Below are 25300 nucleotides of genomic sequence, written 5' to 3'. Positions count from 1 at the left end.
TGGGATATGCTGCACATCATGAATGGTAGATTGTAAACACTCTGAGTTCTGTTGTAATAGGGACAGTGTTCATCGGTTTACTGCTTCAGCAGGCTCACAACTTGGTTAGCATCAAATACAAAGTCTCCTGCCCCTCCCCCATAGCAGGTTACAATTCAAATCTCAATTCAGTTCCTTTAGCCTGAGCTGAGCTGTTTGGAGTCTGATTATAAATCTGTACATGGCTCAGAGGTCAGCTAGCTCTTTGGTGAGTTTATACATAGAATTTGGAGCAGCTTCTCTCTGTCTCCTTTCTTGAATTTCTATCCTCACTTTCCAGCAGGTATTGTTACCCCAAATTCTGTCCTCTGGGCATTTAGGGCAGTAACACTTTGTATATTTTAACAGAGCTTTAGCTGGCCAGCACAGCAGTGGTTGAGATCTGCCTGCATGCTAAACTTGTGAGCTGAGAATTCACCGGTGATATTCTCGTCTTCCGCAGCTTGACTCCCTTCTAGTGTCTGCCTGCTCTGGTCACTCTCCAGTGCCTTCAGGTAGTTCTTTTTTCTGTATTTTCCCCTCTGAGTTTACAGTTGTTATTTGCGGTAGAGTTGGTCAGATAGGAGCCACTCAGCCATGCTGGAAGTGGTAATCCTTATTTGTCTCACTTAAATGAATAAATGCAAACAGTCCCATCTAGGAGATGGTAAAGCTGAGGCCAGAGAGGAAATAAGGTCACAGGTGTGTTTCAGAATGCGCATAGAGAGCAGTCAGCTATGATTTAAAAAAAAAAAATGGGTTGGGGATTTTTAGAGTAAGATCCTGAAAGAGACCGACTCCTGTCTATGCAAAGCCTCTGTTTTGTGCAATAGTCAATTGGGGATAATATTAGTATACAGTCAATGTTCATTACGTGCCTACTGGGTCTGATGCTAAGCCCCTGAAGTGCATTACTGGTATCTCTTTTAATCCTCAAGACAGCAGGATGACATTGGATTACTTATAATAGGAGATTTTTTCAGAGGAGGGGACCGAAGTTTAAGTGAAGTTAAACCCAAGATGAAACAGAGTTGTTTGCATGATTAATCAATAATGGCAATAAAAATAAAAATAATGGCTCATATTTATCAAACTATTAACACTGTAGATAATGAGAGGTGTTCTGTAGGCAGTATCCCATTTAATCCTCCCAGCAGCTGTAGGAGGTACTATTATTATCACTCTCTCTGACTCTAGAGGTAAATACTGTTGTTTTTACTCTACTTTTCTCAGATGGAAGAATGTGGTTGGAAGAGGCTGAGTAACTTGCCTAAGGGCACATAATTAACAAGCTGTAGATCTGGGGTTTGAAAAGGTAGATTAGCTCCAAAACTAATTGCTTAATCTTTATGCCCCAATTTCCTCCTTGTTATGATAAAACATCTGAAAGGGCCTTTCCCTTTAGAGGTCCTCAAATAGCCAGGATTTGTTCCTTTCAGTAAATACCGGATTTCATCGATGGAATCCCCAAGGCTGCGGGCTTCTCTGGCACACGCACACTGGTGGTACCTGCAAGTACCTGTGGGGTCTGAATCCACCCGAGAACCCATTTCCTACCATTCAGCAGGCACCGCAGCCTACAATGCAAATGAGGAAATCTTCCTAAGCAGGAATTAAACTGCAATAACTGCAGAGGTTCCTTCATCCTGTTTTTCACTTCATGTTTTGGATGCTGCAGGCCGGGTGAGCAGGAATCCCAGTCTCCGGCTGGGGCAGCTGCCCTCCTTTGAGGACTGCCATGAACCACTTCCAGACCATCCTGACTCAGGTCCAGATGCTGCTCTCCAGCCGTCAGCCCAGCCAGGTGCAGGCCCTCCTGGACAACCTGCTGGAGGAGGGGCTTCTCTCCAGGGAGTACCACTGCGCCCTGCTCCGTGAAGCTGATGGGGAAGCTCTGGCCAGGAAGATCTCCTTGACCCTGCTGCAGAAAGGAGACCCAGACCTGACCTTCTCGGGGTGGGCCTGGCGTGGGCTGCAGGGCCCAGCGATTGAGAGGGACCCTGGCTACAAGGACCATGGTGGTAAGTTGACATCCCCTCTGCTCCAGGAGCGATGACTGGCCCTAGGCACCTCAAGGCTTTTCCTTCCTCTCTGAAAGGGATGTCAGTGTGATCATTCCTGTTCCAGGATGGGAAGGCAGATGGGACAGGAATTGGGGCTTCTGGTGGAGCTGGCAGGAGCGGCAAGGGTTTGGAGAACTCAATCTATGATGACGGGTATGCTGGAGGCATGCAGTGCGCTTCCCACTCTGCTAAAGAGAAAACCCTCCTGTAGCCATGAAGCCAAATGCCCACTTGGTTTACTCTCTGAACTGCCTTGATGTGTCAGGCTCTGTACTGGGCACTGGGGGGCCACAGATGGACAGAATAGGTCTTGTATGCAAGGGGCTCACAGTTCAATGGGGAAGATGGATGTGGGCACAATCAGTGTGATTCAGTGATAGAGAAATGAGGTGTCACAGATAGGAGGGACCAGAGGGCTAGGGAGCAGAAGATGCTTTGTGTGCATGTGTGTGCCTATGTGCGTGTGTGTGCATATGCATGCATTCACGTGTGTTCATCTGTGTCACAGAAAGAGACAGAAACCAAAGGACAGATAGGAGAGAGAAAGGAAGGGAAAGATAGAATAGAGACAGAGAGACAGACAGAGATGGAGAGGAAGGAAGGAGGGAGGGAAGGAGGAAATGAAAGGGAGAGTGGAACAGAGAAAGGGAAAGAAAGTAGGGGAAAGAGAGAGAGACAGGGAATAGAAATTAGATCAGAGGGAGAGAGTATCTTATTTTTAAAGAGTATTGATGCCCTGGCCAGTTGGCTCAGCAGTAGAGTGTTGGCCCAGCAGTAGAGTGTTGGCCCAGCGTGTGGAAGTCCCAGGTTCAATTCCCAGTCAGGGCACACAGGAGAAGCAACCATCTGCTTCTCCCCCATCTTCTCTTTCTCTCTCTCTCTCTTCTCCTGCAGCCATGGCTTGATTGATTTGAGCACATCAGTCCCGGGTGTTGAGCTTGGCTCCTTTGAGCCTCTGCCTCAGGCACTAAAAATAGCCCAGTTGCAAGCAGCCCCAGACAGGCAGAACATTGGCTCTGGATGGGGGTTGCTGGGTGTGGTACATGCAAGAATCTATCTCTGTATCTCTTCTACTCTCACTTAAAAAAATTATAAGTAAATAAAACAGTATTGATGATATAAGATATGCCTTAAATCAGAAAAAGACAAGCCCATATCATACTGTTTCACTCACAGCCTTGGCTCCCCAAACATGTTAGGTTTCCCTTCCCGGAGTTTAACTAAGAGGTTCTCTGCGTTACAACCTTCCTCCCAGCGACACGTGTTTGTTCTGTCTCCTTCTCTATGCAAATCTGTGCCTTTCCAATTTTATGACTTGGTGTCATACATTTCTCGTTAAGTTTTCAGAGTAACTTGGAAACTTGAGATAATAATGATTTACTTGTATTTACTGGGTGCCAAGTGTAGCCCAAGCACATCCGAGCACCATCATTATTTTACACATAAGGAAGAAAACAGAGACTACTCAGAGGTGACACAACTCTGGGTCCCCAGGAGGAAAGTGGTAGAGGCAGGATTTGAAGACTGACAACCTTTTATCCTCACCCTGGCCTTGGAGTAAAAAGTCTTTTGATGGTCTTGCCTTTTACACCACCGTGGTGTAGTTATTTCTCCAACTCTTCTGCCAAAACACAAGTTCACATAAGATTGGCTGTCCTGTGGTTCAAGTCTCACCCAGATGGTCTCCTGGACACATCATTTACTCTCCCTCTCCTAGCAGACCTGTGGGGGAAAGGGAGCATCTTTACATCTGAATGGATCTCCCTGACTTCTTAAGTAGACTGCTTGCAGCCCGTGTGGCCAGGGTGGGGGCAGAGGGGACAGAGGCCAACCTTGGGCTAAGTCAAAGACGGCCTCTCTCCTAGACACGTAACCCCCTACAGACACCTCTGCCCCTTCCTCCTCCTTTCTCTGGTTCCTGTTATTTAACTGCATTTCCTCCCTGGGGATGCAATACTTTTATTTCTGATCCCACATGACTCTAGAAAGGGAACTGGGCTCAGAGTTGCGTGGTCTTCAGGAGGCTAGGAGACAGAGGAGGACAAATCTCTGTCTTGCCTGCTCCTTCTGTCCTCCTGGCCGGCTGCTCTCCGGGGCTGAAGGCATGACCCAGGCCCCGGGCAGGTGTGTGGCTCTGGTGCAAGTGCGGAGGGAGCAACATTCGGAGGGGCTGAAGAAGGGGAAAATGAATCGTGTGATTTATAAATAAAGGGCGCTGGCTTTAGTTTCAATGAGGGTTCAGAAAAGGAAATGATCATGTGAAGTTTTGTAACTCTCTCCACAATCTATAATGATCTTCACCCTCCACTGCTCCAAACCCTGCACTGTCTGTCCCCCGTGTCACTCAGAGAAGCTAAATCCGGACCGTGGCCCACAAGGCCCTTCACCATCTGGCTCTCATCACTTGCTTCTGCCTGGTGCATACTCCAGCCATGCTGGCCCCGTGGCTGCTCCTGGGATAAGCTGGCATGGTCTCGACCTCACTGCACCCGCAGTTCCCTCCATCTAGACTAGAACACTCTTCTCCAGACACCCTCTTGGCCAACCACCTCACATCCTTTAGCTCTTTGCTCAGATGTCACTTTCTCAACCAGGCTCTACCCTGACCATCCCATTTAGAATCACAACTCCCCCTCCTCATTACAAGCTCCTTCCTAGACTGGCATGTTTACCTTCTATGTATTTTACTTTTGTGTATTTGTTGTTTATTGTGTGGTTCTCGCACTGGAAAATAAGTTCCATGTGGTCAGTGATTTGTGTTCTGATCACAGATGAATCCCAACTGCCTACCACGGTGCTTGGCACAGGATGGGTGTGCAATATGTATATGTTGAATGTTGGATGAATGAATGGGACAGTGGGTGATGGTGGATGGATGGGTGGATGGAGGGACAGATGGATAGGTAGGTAGATGAGTGGGTGAATGGGCAGGAGGGTGGGTGATAAATAGATAAATAGGTGGGTGAGTGGATGGGGATTGGGTGGGTAGATGGAGTGGGTAGGTGAATAATTCCTGTACTGTCCTTAATCTCACTTTACAGATATGTAAACTGAGACACAGAGAGGTTAAGTAATTTGCCTCAGGTCATGGTTTAGGGACGGTTGCTGTTGGATCTCTCTGCATTTCCTGCTTGGCTGCCTCTTTTAAACAACCTGAAGGAATACCATAAAGGTACCTAGAACAGGTTAAGCAGCTTCAGACTGAAAGTAGCCTAATGATTCAGAAGGCACCTTCCGATACCACAGTGCTTCAGCTGCAGTCTGCAGAAGCCCACTTCTGGGGGTGTGGCCTGGGGAGTGTGACTCTGGGCTACACAGAGCAGCAGGGGGCATCCCGCCCCAGGCAAGCTCAGGGGAGGCCCCAGGGTTGACAGTGGGTGACAAGCTCTGGAAGGGCAATCCAGGGCCAGAAAAGAGAGAGTTAGGATGGCAGTGATAGACTCTGACTCTCAGTTTTTTCATCTCTAAGATGGGAGTGATGGGCTATCCTGAAAGTCAGTGAGATGGCAGCTGGGCAACTTTCCAAAGCAGTGCCTGCCTGCAGGCAGATAACTCCAGGGGGCAAAGTAGCGAGGAGAACTGGGCAGGGAATAAACACACCAGCAGTATGAGGAGTTGAGAAAACAATCGTGTCTGCAATCTCTGGAGTCTGCAAATACTGGGAGTCCCACATAATATCTAGACACTCATTTCATGCTAACCGCCGTGCTGGGTGCTTGGGTGCTGCAGGCATCTGAATGAGCAATGAGTCAATGTGGCCCTGCCCTCAGACTGGCACATTGGTTAATAGCACTGTGCCCTCAGAGGGCTTGAATTCCAGTTGTGACTCCCTGATTCCAATGGGTATGGCGGTAAGCACTTCCTGGCCCTCTGAGCCTCAGTTTCCCCATCTAGAAGGTGGAGGTAATAACTGTACACAGACTGGTGTTCTGAGGAGTCAGTGGTCTCATCCAACATAAAGCACATGCATTTTGGGCAAGAGGAAAGCTGGTGCTGACCCATCAGCCTTGAGGGTGGTGTTGGGCAAGCACACACCGAGGGGAACAGAAGGACGACCGGGGGTGAGGTCAGGTGTAGCCGGCTGTGGGTCTGTGGACAGAGCGAGGGGCAGCGGTGTATTTTGGGTCTGCTTTCTCAGGGACTATAGGACACCGCCCCGCCCCTTTCATGGTTTTAGTGGTTTCCAACCTCCGGTCTGCCAGAAATTTTGCTCCAGTTCGCAAAAGAGTTAACAACCATCCTGCTGTTGTATGAAGATTATAGTCTATAACAGGGGTCCCCAAACTATGGCCCACGGGCCGCATGTGGCCCCCTGAGGCCATTTATCCGGTCCTCGCCCCACTTCCGGAAGGGACACCTGTTTCATTGGTGGTCAGTGAGAGGAGCATAGTTCCCATTGAAATACTGGTCAGTTTGTTGATTTAAATTTACTTGTTCTTTATTTTAAATATTGTATTTGTTCCCGTTTTGTTTTTTTACTTTAAAATAAGATATGTGCAGTGTGCATAGGGATTTGTTCATAGTTTTTTTTTTTATAGTCCGGCCCTCCAACGGTCTGAAGGACAGTGAACTGGCCCCCTGTGTAAAAAGTTTGGGGACCCCTGCTCTATAATCATTGGGTTGAAAAACACTGACATCTTATTGTTTTCTCTGGCTTTCCGTTGTTGTTTTGTTGTGTTGCATTTTTATGCTGTAATATTTTTGCCCCTGAGAGCTCTATTCTCAGTACCATACGACAAAGGCTCCCTCCAGGATGTTGCCTGATTTATTGGAAAGGGAGGGACACAGCCCAGGCTGCAAAGCTCTTCCTAAAACTTCCTTCCCCATTTGGCCCTTAGGATGAGAGCCACCAGAGCCGGGGCCACAGAGAGGAGTGGGGATGCGCCCTCCCCCACTCCTTTTCCCTGGCCCCAGTCATGCTCCTATGGGAGCCTCCTTTGCCTTCTGGAAGGAGACACGTTGTCAAGACTGACTGTTGTCCTTTCACCCTGGGCGGCTTCTCAACCAGTCAGGCCCACTTCACCTTCATCCCCGGGAACCACAGGAGAAGCACCTGCACCCGGAAGCTGGCACTTCCCCACGGGTTTTCCCGGGCTGACCAGTTGCCTGTTCCATGCTTGGCCTGGCTCCAAGCCTGGTGCCTGACCCAACCACAGATGGTTTCTGTTCTCTGTTGTTACCTTGAGCAGCACACCTGTAATCTTCCTGTTTATTGGTCTCTCCAGCTACCTGTCCAGCCACCTACTTGCCTGCCCTCAAACCTACTTGGTTTACCTACCCACCTATTATCTACTTATCAATTTATCAATCTTTCTACTTATCTAGTTGCCTATATATTTATGTATCAACTTATTTACTTGCCTTTCTACCAACTAATCCATTTGTATATAACCTACTAATAGACTTCTCATATACCTTCCTCCATGCTTGATTTGGATACATACAGTTTTATTGTCTCTATTCACCTACCTCTATTCACTGACCTCTTTTCCTTCCTTTCTCACCTCCTTCCTTCCCTCCTCCTTAATTATTTATTTAGCACCTGCTGGGAATTGTGGTGATTGCAAATAGCATAAGAAAAAGCACTGGCGGCCCTGGGGTTGAGTCAGTGGTAGAGCATCGGCCTGGCGTGTAGAAGTCCCGGGTTCGATTCCCGGCCAGGGCACACAGGAGAAGCGCCCATCTGCTTCTCCACTCCCCCTCTCCTTCCTCTCTTTCTCATCCCCTCCCGCAGCCAAGGCTCCATTGGAGCAAAGATGGCCCGGGCGCTGGGGATGGCTCCTTGGCCTCTGCCCCAGGCACTAGAGTGGCTCTGGTCACAACAGAGCAACGCCCCAGAGGGGCAGAGCATCGCCCCCTCGTGGGCAGAGCGTCGCCCCTGGTGGGCGTGCCGGGTGGATCCCGGTCGGGCGCATGCGGGAGTCTGTCTGACTGTCTCTCCCCGTTTCCAGCTTCAGAAAAATACAAAAAAAAAAAAAGAAAGAAAGAAAGAAAAAGCACTGGCAAGGTGCTGCTAGTGGCTCAGTGGATAGAGCATCAGCCTGGAGTATGGATGTCCCAGGTTCGATTTCCAGTCAGGGCACACAGGAAAAGTGACCATCTGCTCTCCTCGCCTACCCCGCCCCCCCACCCCTGTTTCCCTCTTCCCCTCCTGCAGCCAGTGGCTGGATTGGTTTGAGCATGGCCCCAGGCACTGATACCTCCATTGGAGTGCATCAGCCTCAAGTACTAAAAATAGTTCAATATTTGAGCATCAGCCCCTGATAGGGTTGTTGGGTGGATCCAGGTCGGGGTGCATGCAGGAACCTGCCTCTCTATCTCCACTCTCCTCGTCTAAAAAGAAAAAAGAAAGAAAAGAAGAAAAAGCACTTCCAACTTAGTAAGGAAGGATTCTTCATCCATTTGAAACTTGAGTCTACCTTGATCCTTCAAATACAAGCTTCAACCACTCATTCAAACAATCTTGGAGTAGTGTGTGTTTTAAATCAGAAAATAAAACCCTGACTCTGAAACATTAATGACTTAATGATCTAATCTGAGGCAAGGGGCAATATTCATGAAATAGGAAGTTCACAATGTTGTCAAATATATGGCAACAAGTTTTCTAAAAATGAATAAAGCAGAAGATTGTTGTTAGCTGGAAAAGGAAGGAAAGGGGGAACTCAGGCCTTGAAGGATGGCTACTCTATGGGGAGAAGGCAGGAATGAGGTCCTGGGAGGGACACTATGTGAGCAGAGGCACAGGTAGGGCCAAGCCAGGTGTGTCTGGGAGACTGCAGCAAGGAATGGTGAGTTTCCCGGAGTGCTAACCTTACTTGGAAGACCAAGTTCCCCCGTGTCTTCTCCTTAAGAGTTGGCAGGGGACCCCAGTCTGGCAACTTTAACAATGCTTCTGCTGGTAGCTGCTGGTCTTTGTCATGCTAGATCCTGACTTACGATAGAGACATTCAGATGCCCAAGGCAAGGCTGAGAGAGTTCTTCAGTCAGGAGGGAATGGAGCCCTGGGCTCCACCTTTGGGGTTGTTTTGGAGGGAATGTTAGCAAGAATGCAGGATGCTTTCATAGGGAGAAAATTCAGGGTGGGCTTAACCCGTCCACCCTACTCCTTGCCCTTTCCACTCAGCCCAGGAGTCTTGTCATCTATGTCTTCACCAGCCGGCCTCCTCTCCTCATCTCTTCATCTCCATGGCTTGGCTGGAACTCAGACCCCCATCGGCTCCTGGCTGGAACTCAGACCCCCATCGGCTCCTGGCTGGGCAGCAGCATGCCTCCTGCCTGGTTTCTCTACCCCAGACCCTCCTTGTACTGATCTCAGCCTCTGCCATCAGCCAAGCACACAGGCTAGCACATGTCACTGCCCAGCTCCGAGACCTTCTGGGTTGGCGTAGGCATGATCGGATTCTGGTCTTGTGGCGTGTAGGTCTCGAGGGGCCAGGGAGGGTGAGGAGAGAGCAGGTGGCGGCAGCTGCTGCTGTCCAGGAGAGAGATGATGGAATCCGGGCAGGTGTGCCCCCCAGGCCTGGCTGACTCTCACCGCAAGCTCTGCTCTGCCATGAACTGATTCAGAACTGCTTTGGCTATGGCCTGTCACGGTCCAGCCGCGACAAGTCTATTACGAGGCCTCGAACTGGAAAAGGTATGAAATTGAATAAATGATAGACAGAGACTTAAAGATATATACATACAGATGGGTTTGGGAGGACACCACAGCGAACAGTCTCTACTGTTCCTTAGCCATAAGGTAACTGCTCCCAAAAGCATATCCGCCTTTTTTCATGGAAAAAACGTGGCCATTAGCAATTCAATTAAGTTTCCAAGGCAACTCAAAGACAACTCCCACCATACCATTCAAATCTAACTTTACACCAATAGGAAACTAGCTTCCAGCCTCTTCCGGAGAACATGGGTGGGACAAGCGAAAATCAGGTATAGCTCTTTGTTAACTAGGCAGGTGAGGTGGGAGTTGGGCCCAGCACCTCTGTCCAGATTGCAAAAATACTCTGTTTATTTATTTGGTCCCCAGCAATGGCCATTGGAGCTGGCTGCCTCTGAGGACAGGAGGGGACTCCCACAGGTGGCCTCGAGACAGCTGAACAGCCAGGGATGCCTCTCTCTTGGCCCTAGGTCATGGGACTGTCAGACTTCCTGGGATTTCTAATATTCGTCCCTTCTGTTTTGTTAGCCTACCAAAGCAAGACTCTGTTTCAAGTTGACTCTTAACATTCCTTATTTGTCTGCCTACTTCCTCCTGCTGGGAGTTCTGAAAGCAGCGGCTGCTTCAAAATAACCACCATACGAAGATAGGCATCATTATCCTCAGTTCATACATGGGGAAACTGAGGCCCACACAAGGAAAGTGAGGGGTCCAAGGTCACGCACCTGCTAGTGACAGCAAGGGCTACAGACCAGCTCCTCACCCTCCCCACCCAGGGCCTTTTCAGTAAAAATATGGTTTCCCAAACAGCTTTTCTGTTAGCACCACCCTCCTGACGTCTGCCCACCACCTATACTATTATTTGCTTGACAGTTTTTTCTTTCAAACCACTCAAGTTTTTTATTCAACTTTATTTCCTAGGAAAAGTTTGTGTCTGTCATAAATGAAAAAGAATGCCACACCATATAAGTTAACTATGAAACGGGAAAGCAGAGTAATGTTATTCAGTTTTAGCCAAACACTATTGTCTACTGAAGGCTTGAGGCTGGGGTCTGCTCTCTGTGAAATGGAGAGGTCATGCTGTTAGGAGAGGTATTAAACACTCTTCTTCTTCTTTTACCTCCTCCCCCTCCCCCTCCCCTTCTCCTCTTCCTCCTCCTCCTCCTCCTCCTCTTCTTCTTCTTCTTCCTTCTTCTTCATCTCCTCCTCCTCCTCCTCCTCCTTCTTTTCTCCTCTCCCCCCCACTCAGAGAAAAAAAAGAAAGAAAGCAAGAAAAAGTCAAAGAAAAGAAAAAGAAGAGATGTTCAAGAAGTATTAGCCCCAAACTGAGACTTTCTCCTTGATGCCCTCGGGAGCATGGGCAGAGACCTGGAAAGGCACACTAACTTTCTCCCTGTGTGAGTCAATGTTTTTTGGCCCCACGTCTGTCTGTGTCACTATAAACCATCTGGCATATAACCCATGTTTTGTGTAACATCCTTTTATATGTAATTTATGTTTCAGTCCAATGTCTTGCATAAAAATGATGGGCAAACCACTCATGATTTGCAGGGAAGTCCGGGGCAGTTTGGTGGTGGTAGGGGGTAGTGGGGGAGGGGAGTGGAATTGAAGGAGTCTGCTGCAGCCTGGCCAGGACTCGTAGCTGGCCTGAGACATTTGTGGGGCCAATCTTGGCCCCATCCTGTGGAGGATAGCAGATATTGCCAGCTGCCACCATTGTGATCTCCATCATTTCAGCATGTTAGTGTGTTGAAGGTCCTCTCAGCACACAACTTTATAACCTTCTTCAGTTCACCCTATTTTGCCCACAACAAGGAACTGAAATTAACATCAGAGGCTTGGGGAGAGTTTAAGGGAGTGTGGACAAATTAGAGTGTGTCTAGATAAGAGATATCTGAGAACTTGAAGCCACCTGGTGGGGGAGAGTTTTCTGCTGGTCCCTTACTTTCTTCTTTTGCATGCCAGTTTAGTGTTATAGAGCTCCTGACCTGACTAGTGCAGGGAAACAGGCAAACTGGTGAGAGATGAAGCTACCTGCTCCTGAGCTGGGCATCCAGAAAGCACTGTCCTGAGGGTACCAGGAGGGGCTGCCAGACTCACTGCATTTCCCACACCATGCGTTGCCTGGCTCCATATCCTGAGGGGTCCTACCTGCCAGAGCCCCAAGGTAAAAAAGTGGGTGGAGGAAGTTGGGGCTGAGAATGCTGCTTAATTTAGGCTGAGCTCTCTGCTTGTCTTACCATCCCAAATAAATAGACACGCTCTGAACTGGGGAGTGGGTAAGAGAGGGAGCCCTTGTCCTTCTATGGCTGGTGGAAGAAGTAAGGCAGTTGGCCATTTTCTTCCACGTGAGGGACACTCAGGTCAGTCTAGATGCCTGGAATGCGAGAGGGTTTTATCAGCCCTTGGAGAGTTCTAGAGGGCCCACTTTCAGAGGGTATATTGTTAGCTCTCAGATTAATGGCCTGGCTTGGCCAACCACAGGGTCCTCAATCTGCCAGGTAAACACTGGGGGTGCCCTTGAAGGATGGGACCCCTGCCAGACCCCACCCCACCCTCAGGGAATCAGGGAAGCCTGAGCCAGAGTGAGCCCCTTGGTATAGTTGTTGAACCTGAGCCAGGTGGCGATAGCCGGTCACTTGGACAGACGCTGCCCTCTCCCCAGTTCCCAAGTGGTGTTTTGAGAGAGAAGTAGGGGATAGGGAACAGATAGTGTGAAACAGCGTAGTACGGACAACTGGCACCTGCTCTGAAGTCAGAGTGTCAGGTTTGAATCCCGCTGCACTACTGGCTGGGGGCGGTGTGACACTGAACGTGCCACCAACCCTCTCTGAGCCTGTCTGCCTGGGCTGTAAAAAGGGAAAAGGGAAGTGTCTTATGACACGATAATGGGGAGGGATTAAAGGGTCTAGCACAGTGCCTGGCACAGTGTAGAAAATGGCTGTCAGCATAGGATTCCTATATATATATTGGGGTTGGCATTGTTGTGTGGTTGAGAGGAGTGGGACTCCTTTGTTCAGACGACGCTGAAATACGTGGCTTCCTCTGAACCCCTGATTGATGACAAGTGTGCCTGCTCTGTTGGATGCAGCCAGAGATTGTTTGAAGGGGAGAGAGAGGTCACCTTGACCAACCTCTTCAATTCCAGATGAGGAAATCCAAGCCTGGGAAAGAAAGTGACCTCTCGTGGTGGACGGGATCCAGGACCTATAGAGGAGGAAGGGAAGGAGTAATGCCTAAGGGGGTGTGGTATTGGAATTGCCCTGTTGCTCAGCTGAGCCTTCAGCGGCGCATCCAGCTTCTCAGGAGTAAATAAATAGCTCAGGGTCCTCTTGGAGTTCACATGCCCTGCAGGGGTGGTTTGCCTCCCTCACAGTGGTGCTGAGCTAGATAGAAAGTAGGGGCCACCCAGGGGTGGTGGAGTGAGCTCCTGGCTAGCCAGGGCTTGCAGATCACATGCGTGGGCAGGTTAGCTCCCCCGCGCCAGTGGGGGACTGGCCTTTGCCAAGAGCAAAGAGCGGCTCTGGAAGCGCGCGCCAGTGTAGCGGTGCGCGACCCAGGCGCTTCCGAGAAAACACGTGGTGGACGCTGCAGGAGGAGGCTTGGATGCCAGCTTATTTCCCAGTTTAGCCCAAGCCCCCGGTGCAGAAAGTGAAAGAGAAAAAGGGCTGTTGCAGGGGGTGGAGGTGGGGTGGCCCGGTGACTAGCCATCCCAGGTTCACAGCAGCCCCGGAGCTGTCCAGAGGGAGAAGCCACCGTCAGCGCGGCAGCGCGCGGGAGTCCGGGGAACAGCGGTAGGTGACCAACGTCCCTCCGCAGCACTTAAAGTAGGGCTGAGAATCAGACAGCAACCACTGGCCTGAGGTCACACAGCAAGGCTGGGAGTAAGGGAAGAAAATGTGTAGTTTCCCAGAGTGTAGACCTGGGAAACTTCTCGTGACCAGCAACCCTTGCAGGACCAGGAACGGGAACCCGTGCTTGGCTGCCGAGTTCGAGCGCTGGGACAAAGGGGAGGCGGCGGGAAAAGCCTGGGGGGAGTGGAGAGTGTTCGCGGAGGGACTGGAATGCAAAGGAAGCCCGCAGAGCATACTGAAGGTGGGTCAAGCCCTAGGCTGGCAGACAATCCCGTTCTAGAGTCTGTAAAGGCACGCTATAGGTTTGTCCCAGACTCTGTAAAGACGCGCGTCTGTAAAGACGCGCAGGAGTGCGCCTGGGGGACACAGGCTGTTCCTCCACGGAGGACCTTGGACCAAGGCTGCCCTTCTCTGAGCCTCAGTTTTCCCGTTGGATCATACTCCTGTTTAGACTCCGGAGTCTGGGTACGCGGCCATCCTGGTGGGGTCCCTGAGTCTGGGGGTGCTGCCCTCGCGGTGGGATTCCTCTGCCCAGGGGGTGGGGGCGGTGGGGAGCCGAACTTTAGCCCACTGGAGAGATCCTCACCTCTCTTTGACCATGTTGGGAGGCAGGGTCTTTCCTGGACTGCTTTTGACAGTTGGTATCTCTTCCTCACTGTGGGGTCCTGAGCTACACCATCTAAGGAGAGAAATTAAGGAGCCCCTGCAAAGGAAGCGTGAGGCTCTCAGGGGTCCCAGAATGCTGGAATTGGAGCCACCAGGTCCAACTCTGTCTGGGATCCTTAGCACTGCGGGGAGGCCCACAGCCCCTCCCTCAACCTGATAAAGGAGAAGGGACACGAGCCCAGGAGTCCAGAGCACCCCACCTCCAATAGCAGCCAGGGGTTCGTCACTTTGATAGGAGGTCCTCCATCTGTGCACAGCTCCCTTCCCCAACGGAAGAAATGCTTCTGGTTGATCAGAAGATTAAGGAAGTTGATGCTTCTTATTCTAGGGCCTGGTGTAGCTGAAGGGGGAAGGGAGGAGACCCCAGCAAATTATCATCTTCCAAGCCCCAGTCTGCCTTAGGCAAATACCTGGTCTCCAAGATGCCAGGATGTGGAGTGGAAGGGTCCTCGGAGATAACTGAGCCAAGGATTCGCAGGCTTACCACACCTGAGAATCACCCAGGACGCTGTTCAGTGAGCGGGCTCCAGGCCCCGCCCTGAACCCCCATTGGCTAGGCCTGGCAGGTTATTCTGTTTATCCTAGGTGATTCTTATGTCAGGGGTCCAGGGGTCATACACACATTGAGAGGCACAGATGTGGTCCAACCTCTGTACTCCCTCCCTGTTACAAAAACTCTGGGGACTTCCCCAGGAGGTTTTGGCAAAGGCCACACGGCTGAGTAGTTGGCAGAGTCAGGATTTGAATCAAAGTTTCCAGAGCAGGAGGAGGCTTTCCAAAGACTTTGCGGTGAGTGGTTGAAAGACAGTTCTCAAAAAAGGGATTGACACTGGTTCCCATAGGCAGGAAACTGATACTTTTCTGATTCTTCTTCACCCTTCTCTGTTTTTGTGTGTAGGGATCTTTAACAGCACTCTAAACTCTGCACTGTACTCGCTAAGGTTTCTCTTTAACAAAATGGTAGGGCGGCTGACATTATTTTGATAATGTCAAAATTTTTTTCAATGATATTGTTTATTTTTTTCCATGTGAGGTAGTCATAGAAAGTTTTCTTTTTCTAAAATAATAACAAACTTTACCAATGTAACCATTTTAAATGTACAATTTAGCGGCATTGCATACCTTCACAATGTTGTGCAACTATCACCACCAGCCATCTCCAGAACCATTTTCTTCCTCAACTGAAAGTCTGTCTCTATTAAACAACAACTTTTTTTTGTTTTGTATTTTTGTATTTTTCTGAAGCTGGAAACAGGGAGGCAGTCAGACAGACTCCCGCATGCACCTGACTGGGATCCACCGGCATGCCCACCCTGGGACGATGCTCTGCCCTTCTGGGGTGTTGCTCTGTTGCAACCAGGGCCATTTTAGCGCCTGAGACAGAGGCCATGGAGCCATCCTCAGCGCCCGGAGCCAATTTTGCTCCAGTGGAGCCTTGGCTGCGGGAGGGGAAGAGAGAGACAGAGAGGAAGGAGAGGGGGAGGGGTGGAGAAGCAGATGGGCGCTTCTCCTGTGTGCCCTGGCCGGGAATCGAACCCGGGACTCCTGCACGCCAGGCCGATGCTCTACCACTGAGCCAACCAGCCAGGGCTTAAACAACAACTCCTTATTCTCCTATCCCTTCCAGCTCCTAGCAACCACCACTCAACTTTCTGTTTCTATGACTTTGACTACTCTAGGTTCCTTTAAGTGGACTCATGTATTTGTGTTTGGCTTCTTTTGCTTAGCATATCATCTTCTGGGTTCATCCACGTTGTAGCAGGGTCAGAACTTCATTCCTTTTTATGGCCGAGTAATATTCCAATGTGAAAATAGATCACATTTTTCTGTTTATCTGTCAGTGGATACTTGAGTTGTTTCCACCTTTTGTCTGCTGTGAATAGTGCTGTTATGAATCTTCATGTATATGTTTGAATCCTTGTGTTCAATTCCAGAATGTTTTCTTTTAAAATGAATCTATTTGGGGTTTTTTGAAACTAATTTAAGAAAGATACTAAGGTAAATTATAGACAGGTGATATGAAGACATGATGAAAAATTGTAAAGAAGGCAGGTGGATGGCGGGAGTTTGGGAGACTCTGGATTAGTGGAAAGACCCTATTAGTGGAAAGACCAATTTACACTGTGGGACTGAAGGCTGCTAGATCAAGGGCATGGTGGCTGGGGGACTTTTGGAAGGAAAAATCTAAGCAATGAGGAAGTGCCTGACTGGTGGTCATGCAGGGGAGAGAGTGTTGACCCAGAACACCAAGGTTACCAGCTTGAAATTCGAGGCCACTGGCTTGATCCTAGGTCAAAGGCTTGATCCTGAGGTCGCCAGCTGGATCCAGAGAACACCGATTGAGCATGGGGTCACTGGCTTATGTCTGAGGTCACCAGTGACCCCCGGCCAAGGCACGTTTGAGAAGCAATCAGTGCACAATAAGTGAAGCAATGATCGATGCTTCTCCTTCTCTCTCTTTCTCTCTCTCTCTCTCTTTCAAAAAAAAAAAGGAAGAAGAAGAATTGAGGAAGTGTCCAGTGGTGGCAGAAATGGAGGGAGGGTCTGGAAAGTTCACTTGAGGGAAGGAGAATTGTAGCCTTCCCGCCATTTAAGACAAACCATGCAAGGTGAGAGTTCTCAGAATCACCAATGTGTGTGTGTGTGTGTCAAGGGCGAGACACAAAGAGGATGCTCATTTAAAAATTCCAATTCCTTGGCCACGCCCCAGACCACCTGAACCAGAGTTTAGTGGGGGTGAGGCCCAGGCTGCTATTTGGTTAGCACCCTTCCCAGGCAGTTTTGATGGATAGATAACCACCCCTGCCAAGTGCTGTCTCTATAGACAGATCCTGGCAGGCAGGGCCAGACCGTGATTTATCTCAGAGTCTCCAGCATCCAGCAGAGGGTCTGGCGCTGGCTTGGCGCCATGTTAGGTTGAGCTAGGGATCAGGCCTGGAGTTGAAAGCCTGATTCAGTAACTGCAGCCACGCATTCTCATCCCCCTCCCCGTCCCTGCTCCAGCACCTGGTTCAAGCTCTCTTTCCGAAAAAAACTTGTTGGACTCCTTTTCCAGGAGTCACTGACCGCAGCTGGGAATGTTGGGACATGCAGAGGGAAGGCTGCTAGTGGGTGAGGGAGGCCAGAGGAGCCGGAAGGCGGATTGCATCCTGGACTAGCAGTGAGGCACCCCCGCCTCCCCTGGTTGCAGCCCTTACAGCTTGTCTTCTCCTTTTTCATCTCAGGACCACCAGGCTCCCCGCCCCCAAAAACTATACCATCTATAGGCGTGTGCACAAACCAGGGTGGTCTCGTTTGAGTTCTAAGATTGTCCAAGTTGCCATGAGGTGGCTGTCTTCAGTGGGAGTCCAGAGAGATAGGACGCTTATCTGAGCTCTCAGAGGTGGTCTGGGTGGGGCCTTTGGTGGGGTTCTTTATGATTTCCAGACCCCACTTGGGGAAAACCAGAGCCAAATCGTCTCAGGTGGGGCTCCCTAGGAAGCAGACGAGGAGTGGAGGAGGTCCTGGTGGGTGGGGGATATCCACAGGGAAAGGCAGGAGGCAGGACTGGGCAGAGCAAGGGGTTGGGGTACAATACAGTCACAACAGAGGTCTCAGCCAATCCCATGGGGACTGCTGACGCTAGGACGGACTGCAGGGTTATCTCAGATGCAGGCACGGAGATCAGACCTTTGCCACGGCCACTGACACATGGGCTGCCCCCATAGGAGGGTGTGGCTTTGGGCTATTCTGAGAGCTTGCGCAGTGAGCTTGAGCCGCTTGTCCTCCAGCAGCGGGTGCTGGTGGGGCTGACCTGAGCGGCACGCCGTAGCATTCGCCACACAACTGGAAGGGAGCAAGTCAGAGAGTATCTGGAGGCCAAGGTCCAAACTGTCACCTGGAGTTGTGTTTTTAACTGTATTCTGGGCAGCCCCTTCGGGGGAGGGATGGCTCAGAGCCCCCCATCCCCTTTCATCTAACAGCTCTGTCGTCACCTGTGCTGAGAGCTCAGCTCCTTGTACAATTTCATGTGAAAGCCACTGCTCTAGAGTGACATTCTTATTTACCAGACACGGGCACTGGAGACCAGAGAGGAAAGGGGCTCATCTAGGGTCACGCAGCCTGTCAGACACAGAGCGGGGGCCCAGATCTCAGGTCTCCCGTGTCCCCGTGTTGATCCCATCCTGCCTGTCTGTTGTCAACTCCCCCATCTCCATGGCCGTGCCTGTCCACTCCCTCCGCCCTTCCTCCAACTGCTGAGGAGCCCGCGAACAGGGCCTGGAGCCAACTGTGCTTCCGTTTTCTGCTTTCTTGCTCTGCGGTCCCTTTGTCCTGGCACAGTCTGGTCCTGGCGCAAGGGTGGGGGGCAGCTGTGATGGCAATGCCAGGGTAATGGAGGCTGCTGGAACTGGGGTGCACAGATTGGATGCAGTGGGATCCAGTGGCGCGCTGTGCCCCACAGTTCCCAGACAGCGCCTCTCTTTTCTTCTTCTTTTCTTTCTTTCTTTCTTTTTTTTTTTTTTTTGTATTTTTCTGAAGCTGGAAACGGGGAGAGACAGTCAGACAGACTCCCGCATGCGCCCAACTGGGATCCACCTGGCACGCCCACCAGGGGGCGATGCTCTGCCCATCTGGGGCATCGCTCTATTGCGACCAGAGCCACTCCCGCGCCCGAGGCAGAGTCCATAGAGCCATCCTCAGCGCCTGGGCCATCTTTGCTCCAATGGAGCCCTTGGCTGCGGGAGGGGAAGAGAGAGACAGAGAGGAAGGGGAGGGGGAGGGGTGGAGAAGCAGATGGGCGCTTCTCCTGTGTGCCCTGGCTGGGAATCAAACCCGGGTCTCCTGCACACCAGGCCGATGCTCTACCACTGAGCCAACCAGCCAGGGCCTTGTCTCTTAATCTCCTTTCAGTCCAAGCTGGCGCCAGAGCCAGGAAGACACCTTAGAGGCCACAGCCCCCATTCTCCCTGCTCTCACCCTTTGTGGAATCAATCAGACCATTTGAACGCACGGGGCCGGTCCCCTCCAAGCCCTTCTGTAGGAATAGACGCTCCTGTGCGTTTCAGTTCTGTGGCAGGCAGGACGGAATTCAATCCTGCCTCTTTCTGCCCCAACCACCCATCCATTCCAAGCCATCATCTTTCCAACTGCTCAGAGATATTATAGAAGGGAACTTAGCGGGCCTCCAAGGCCAGGGTTGCAACCCAAATTCCTGGGGGGCTGTATTTGTGTAAAATGGGGTCAGGTAGAAGGCAATTAAGAGTAGTGGGAACTTTGGCAACAATTGTGTACTCTATATGGCAACAATGTGTACTGTATATGTGTACACACACAAACACATTCAAACCTGGGCCTATGGGCCTGACCCAACCCTCATTTTAGAGTCCATACTCCAAACCAAGCCCCCTGTGTCCCAGCTGTGAAGCCTGCGGGTAGAGTTGAGTTCCAGAGCTAAGAAAGAGCAGTATTCCCAGACCTCTCCTGACAGGAAGCTTGTCTAGCCTGCTGCCCCTATTACATGCTCACCCACATGCATGCACATGTCTGATCTCCCTGCCTGGAAGAGAAGAGACTAGAACCTCCAGCCACCTTCTAGCCCCATAAGCTCTACAACATTGCTACATACCTCAGTTTCCCTTCTGTTTTTTGTGACTTCCTCAGATCCCTCCAAGGAGTAAAAGTCTTGAGTGAGACCAGCAGTTTCTCTAAGTCCTCCCTGTCGCATTTTCCTGGGATGCCCACACTGGGCTGGCAAACAGCGGGCCAGAACCCGGGGCTTCCTCCTCTGAAGATAGCACCTGCCTTCCCCTGTCTATGTTCAAGTCCAGAACATTCTCGTCTCCTTCCCCATAACTGGAGGTTCTTGGGCCCAAATTGCCCCCTCCTGGGATGGCTCACAGCATTGCGAGAACACAGATGTTCCTTTTCGGGCACCCCCCAGGGGCCAGGCTCTGTGCAGCCGCTGTCAGGGAGTCACAGTGATGCCCCAAACCATGAAGCTTCCATGCCTTTGGTTTTGCTCTGTTTCTTGTAAACGTCAGGAGCCTTTCAACTTTGGGGTCCCCGCACACCTCACTTCATAGTCCTCTATGATCTTTGGTCCGTACAAGGCCAACTCTCAATTTTCCTTTTCCTTGTCTGGCATCCATTCTAACGCATTCAAGGTATAACCTTTTGTTTGCATGCGTTCTTTTCATTAAGTTAAATTTATTGGAGTACATTGGCTAATAACATTATATAAGTTTCAAGAGTCTACTTCTAGAATATGTCATCGGTATGCTGCATTGTATGCTCGCCACCCGAGCATCACCATACGTTTGATGTGATGGCAACGCCAGGGTAATGGAGGCTGCTGGAACTTTATCCTCCTCATCCTCTTTGCATGTGTTCTTATAAAATATGAGAACTTTATTCTTCATTTTCAAGATTTCTGAAACTATTCGTATTCTTTTTTGGTTCCATATAAATTTTTGGAATATTTTTTCTATATCTTTGAAGTATGCCATTGGTATTTTTTATGTGCATGTTGTCACTTTGCCCATCTAGAATTGGGGTCTTAGCGCTTGTTCTGTTTTTTACTTTTTAACTCTGTGCTGTCTTGTTAAGATCACCTGTGTCGCTCTGTGTGCATTTGGTCTGCTGCTTCTAATCACTGCCTCATTCCCCACGGATTGTAGTGGCTACTCCTCCCTGTCCCTCGCCCACCAGCGGGCACACAAGTGGTCTCCAACTCTCTATCACCACAAATAGCATGGTGCTAAGTATCCCCAGATGTGTGTCCTTGTAGGGTTGTGGGAATATTTCTTTGAGGTGTATATACACCCAGGAACTGAATTGCTGGGTTGTAGGATCTATACATCCTTAAGTATGCCAAATGGTGCCAGGTTTTTCTCTGGGGTGGTCACACCGGCCCACGCCCACCAACCTATTTGAAAGCATTGCCCAGGTTTTTAATTTGTGCCAGTTGTACAGTGTCAGGTCACACCTTGCTGTTTTCATTGTGGAGCTTACATCTTAGTGGCACACCCTGGGTGTATCACTTTCGGCAAGTCACAGTGCCCTGCTTGATGAGGTAGACACCATGCCAACCAAGTGCAGTAGACTTCACAGCCCAGAGAGGCAGCGTAGCTTACGTGAACTCACACGGTTCATGTGGAGCTGGGGTTAGAACCCAGAGCTGGTGACGGCCTTATCATTATCATGTTGGTCTCTCTTTTACAATATTATCTGGGTCTACACTACAAGCTTCTTGTCAGGGACTGTGTTTTAAACCCCTGCAGGGCCCCTGGGAACCCGAGTACAGTGATTTTCTTGTAGAAGGTGCTCAGTAAATCATTATGTCACAGATTTGGAGGAAAAAAGTGCAAGAGGTTTCTTAGAGCTTCTGTGCAGGACTCCAGGGTGCAAGAGGAAAAGAGGAACTTCCGTGATTTATGAGCCCCACAGAGATGCCGAGTGGGGGCTGGTTATGGTAGATAAGTGTCTCTGGGCTTCTGCTTCCTGCCACCATCTGACTTCTGGAAGCAGTTTGTCATGAGGTTGGGGAGCAGGGTGGTGTGAGTGAGGGGGGCCCTGGAGGAGTAGAAAGGGGAAGGCTGACAGGCAGTGAGGAATCTAGAATCCCCAAATGCCTTAGCTATATGGGCTCCTACATCCAGTTGGTGAAACTGAGGCTCAGAGGGGTAAAGTATTGCATTCAAGATCAAAGGCAAGCCCTGGCTGGATAGCTCAGTTGGTGAGAGCGTTGCTCCGAAGCACAGAGGTTGCCGGTTCAATCCCGGGTCAGAGCACATACAGAAACAGACTAATGTTCCTTCTCTCTCTCTCAAATCAAATAAGTAAAAAATAAAAATAAAAAGATCAAAGGCAGAACTTGAACTCAAACCCATATCTCTAGACACACAGTTCAGAGATTTTCCGTTCCTTCCTTAGAAGACGAAGTTCATACTCAACAATAGAGAAGTGTCCCTTCTCACGCTCTCATATTGCCGGGCAGAGCAATGCTGACGGCTGGGAGCAGCAGAAGAGCCGCTTTCTCCCTCTCAATAGCTCCTCAACCCCTCAAGGATATGTGCCCTCTTTTTGAGAAGCATCTTCTAGACTGAGCCTAACCTCATTGTCATCATCTGTAAAACGGGCGTAATCATACCAATCCCCCAGAGCTGCTGGGACAATGGAAACAAGAGAATAAACGTGGAGCATCCAGCAGAGCCTGGACACAGAAGAACGTCCCCAGCAGAGAGGGGATGCTGTGTTGGCACAGGAAGAGCTGCATAAACTGAACGTCAAGATGCTCAGGCCTGAGTGAGGACATTCTGGTCACACTTGATTTCCCTCAGGGGAGAGAGAAATGACTTTTTATTTTAGAAACCACTTGTTGGTGCACACGTTCCTTCGAAATCTGTGGTGTAGTGTGAAATGGGGATGAAAAGGAACCCCAGAAAGGATTTTGGGTGGCAAAAGGATTAAGAACTTTTTCTCAAGTTGAAGGTGGAAAGTGGTGGCCCGGGGGGAAGGGCGGGTTCAAAGAAGACCTAAAAATACTTCTCGTTTACCAAAAAGACGCAGACTACTCCTCTGCTCCGCCCCAGAAGCTCCTCCAGAGGAGAAAACATCTTGTCACCCACACCTTCTCTCACTGGGTGAGGGCACCTCCCCAGGGGGACTGGGGGCAAAGAGCAACTATCAATACAAGAAGCTGAGACTTTGGACCTAGGCAGTTGGTTCAGATCCTAGCTCTCTAGTCTCCTCTCTGAGCCTGAGGCTGAGAAATGGGAATACAAATAGCTAATGAGCAAGTTAGACTAAATGGAGTAATGCTCGTACATTGTGTCATTTGGTGACTGGCACTCGGAAAGCACCTGTGAATTCTAGCTATACATCATTCCTGTTGATGGAGGGAGCCCACCATGTGCCGGAACCCAGGGATGGGGGAGTGAGACGACAGGGTCCTGCCCTCCCATGGCCTCTGTGATCTGCCCTGTACTGGGCAGCTGAAGGGCACTCTCTCCTCCGCAGTGTGGTGATCAGGGGCATCTCTGCCTTCAGTCTCCTCTGGAGTTGCAGGTGGGAGAAAGAGTTCAATTGAGGGGCTTTTGAATATCCTTTGGGGTCTGTGAGGCCTCCTTATGCAAAATGATGGAAATCTTGGCTTGACAATGTGGTGAATTTCTCTTCCACTCCTTTGAAAGGTCCCTTGATCAACCTCAGAAGAGGTGAATTATAATAAAATAATAATAGTAATAATGGCCATCACCCATACTACACTCATTGGATGCTATTCTAAGCTTCTATTCATTAAGTGCTTACTAAGCACCTTCTAAAAGGCTCTACATGAATTACCTTATGAGTTACCAATTATTATGATTACCGTTTTATAAGTGAGGAAACATTTTCCAAGAGGTTGTAAAAATGAATTTGCCCAGCCCTGGCCTGTTCGTTGGCTCAATTGGTTAGAGCATCATCCCGATATACTAAGGTTGTGGGTTCGATCCCCAGTCAGGGTACATGCAGGAATCAACCAATGAATGCATTAAAAAGCAGAAGAACAAATCTCTCTCTCTCTCTCTCTCTCTCCCTCTCTCCTCCCCCCCTTCCCTTCTCCCCATCTCTAAAATTAATAAATAAAAGTTTTAAAAATTAAAAAACAAATGAACTTGCCCAGGTTGTAGTGGGTTGGTAGGTAGGCTTCAGAGCCAGACAATGTGACTCCGTTGGGCAAATAAATTTGTAAAATATTATTTTTATGTTTGCTCACTTATAGTTTGCATTGGGGGCTGGGCAGCACCAGGTATATGTGGATCTGTGAAATGGCAAATTACCTTTCTGCTTGGAAAGGGCCATTGTTTTGCTAATGTTTGCTGGAGGCGAGGTTTTCCCACCAGAAAGTTTTGAAAAGAGAGAGAAGCCATGTTTGCAGGGAGAGCAGAGAGAATGCAGAGTGCTGAAGGAAGCAGCCATGTTGGCAGAGAAGGGAGAAGGTGTGCAGATGCAAAACCGGCGGTGAGGGACTTTGCAAGCTCCACTGAGACTGGTGGGCCTTTGATTCTAGGAGGAACCAGAGAAGATTCTCCTGGTCGTAGAACTGGAGAATGTGTCAGGGCTTTGGGAGCTCTGAATGAGTGAAAGGGAAGTGTTTCCCCTGTGTGTTTGCTCATCGGCCAGTGTGAGACTTTAATAAAGGAATGGCCCACCATTTTTTGGCTCCACTGTTTCTTTACCGTCTGCCCGAATCCCATGAGAACCTGCATGTGAATGGCCGTGACGGCAGCGACTACTGGCCATAGAGACTCCAAAACTGACCTGAATTGCCTTATTTCTCTCTGTCAGTGTATTTTCATAGCATTTAACCACATTTGACGATGTTGCTAACCGTTTATAGTTGAGCCTGTTGATAAGTGAGACTGGGTTAGACTTTTTTAGGCTTCCCCCCATTGTATACCTCCTGCCATCGTCCATCTGTAAACGGCTGGTCCCTCTTCTTGGGCCCAGACACAATGGCAGTGTTTATTTGAATAGAAATGTCTTGATTGGCAAGAAAGAACACGAGATTGAGAGTCTGTCCCAGGGGGTCAGGGAGAGATTTGGCCACTGGCAGGCTGTGGTATCTTGTGCAGAGCACATTCCCTCTCAGGGTCTCATATTCTCTGTAAAATGAAGGGAGTTGAAGGTCCCTGGAAGTCTTGATGCCCTGTGAGAAAACAGAGATTTGGTAACTTGACCAAAGTTACACAACTCATTCCTAGAATTGCTGGGGTCAGTCCTGAGCTGCTGTCGCCAGATCTCAGTCTCTGGAAAACGAGGCAGATCGCTACAAGGTAGACCAGAGGTAGTCAACCTTTTTATACCTACCGCCCACTTTTGTATCTCTATTAGTAGTAAAATTTTCTAACCGCCCACCGGTTCCACAGTAATGGTGATTTATAAAGTAGGGAAGTAACTTGACTTTATAAAATTTATAAAGCAGAGTTACAGCAAGTTAAAGCATATAATAATAATTACTTACCAAGTACTTTATGTCGGATTTTCTCTATGTTTGGCAGAATAAATCTTTATAACAACAACTT

The 25300-nt window shown here is 49.6% G+C and overlaps 1 protein-coding gene across 7 annotated transcripts in view; it reads left to right on the top strand.

Moving 5' to 3' along the window:
• The first annotated feature begins 1712 nt into the window (after positions 1-1712).
• Positions 1713-25300, top strand: part of CIITA (class II major histocompatibility complex transactivator) — a 55040-nt gene continuing 31452 nt past the window's right edge. For 3 of the 7 annotated variants that reach the window (XM_066274879.1, XM_066274881.1, XM_066274878.1), the window contains exon 1: positions 1713-2039. In XM_066274879.1, coding sequence (XP_066130976.1) covers positions 1757-2039 — 283 coding nt within the window. In that variant the 5' untranslated portion in view covers positions 1713-1756. Of the gene's footprint in view, positions 2040-11721; positions 11903-13118; positions 13530-13618; positions 13831-16843; positions 16865-25300 lie in introns of those variants that run through there. The other 4 variants (XM_066274880.1, XM_066274885.1, XM_066274883.1 and 1 more) reach the window with 4 other exon arrangements.

The sequence above is a fragment of the Saccopteryx bilineata genome, chromosome 4, assembly GCF_036850765.1.
Source record: "Saccopteryx bilineata isolate mSacBil1 chromosome 4, mSacBil1_pri_phased_curated, whole genome shotgun sequence".
NCBI lineage: Eukaryota > Metazoa > Chordata > Mammalia > Chiroptera > Emballonuridae > Saccopteryx > Saccopteryx bilineata.
The sequence above is the reverse complement of the archived record's forward strand: the minus strand, read 5'-3'. Positions and strand labels throughout refer to the sequence as shown.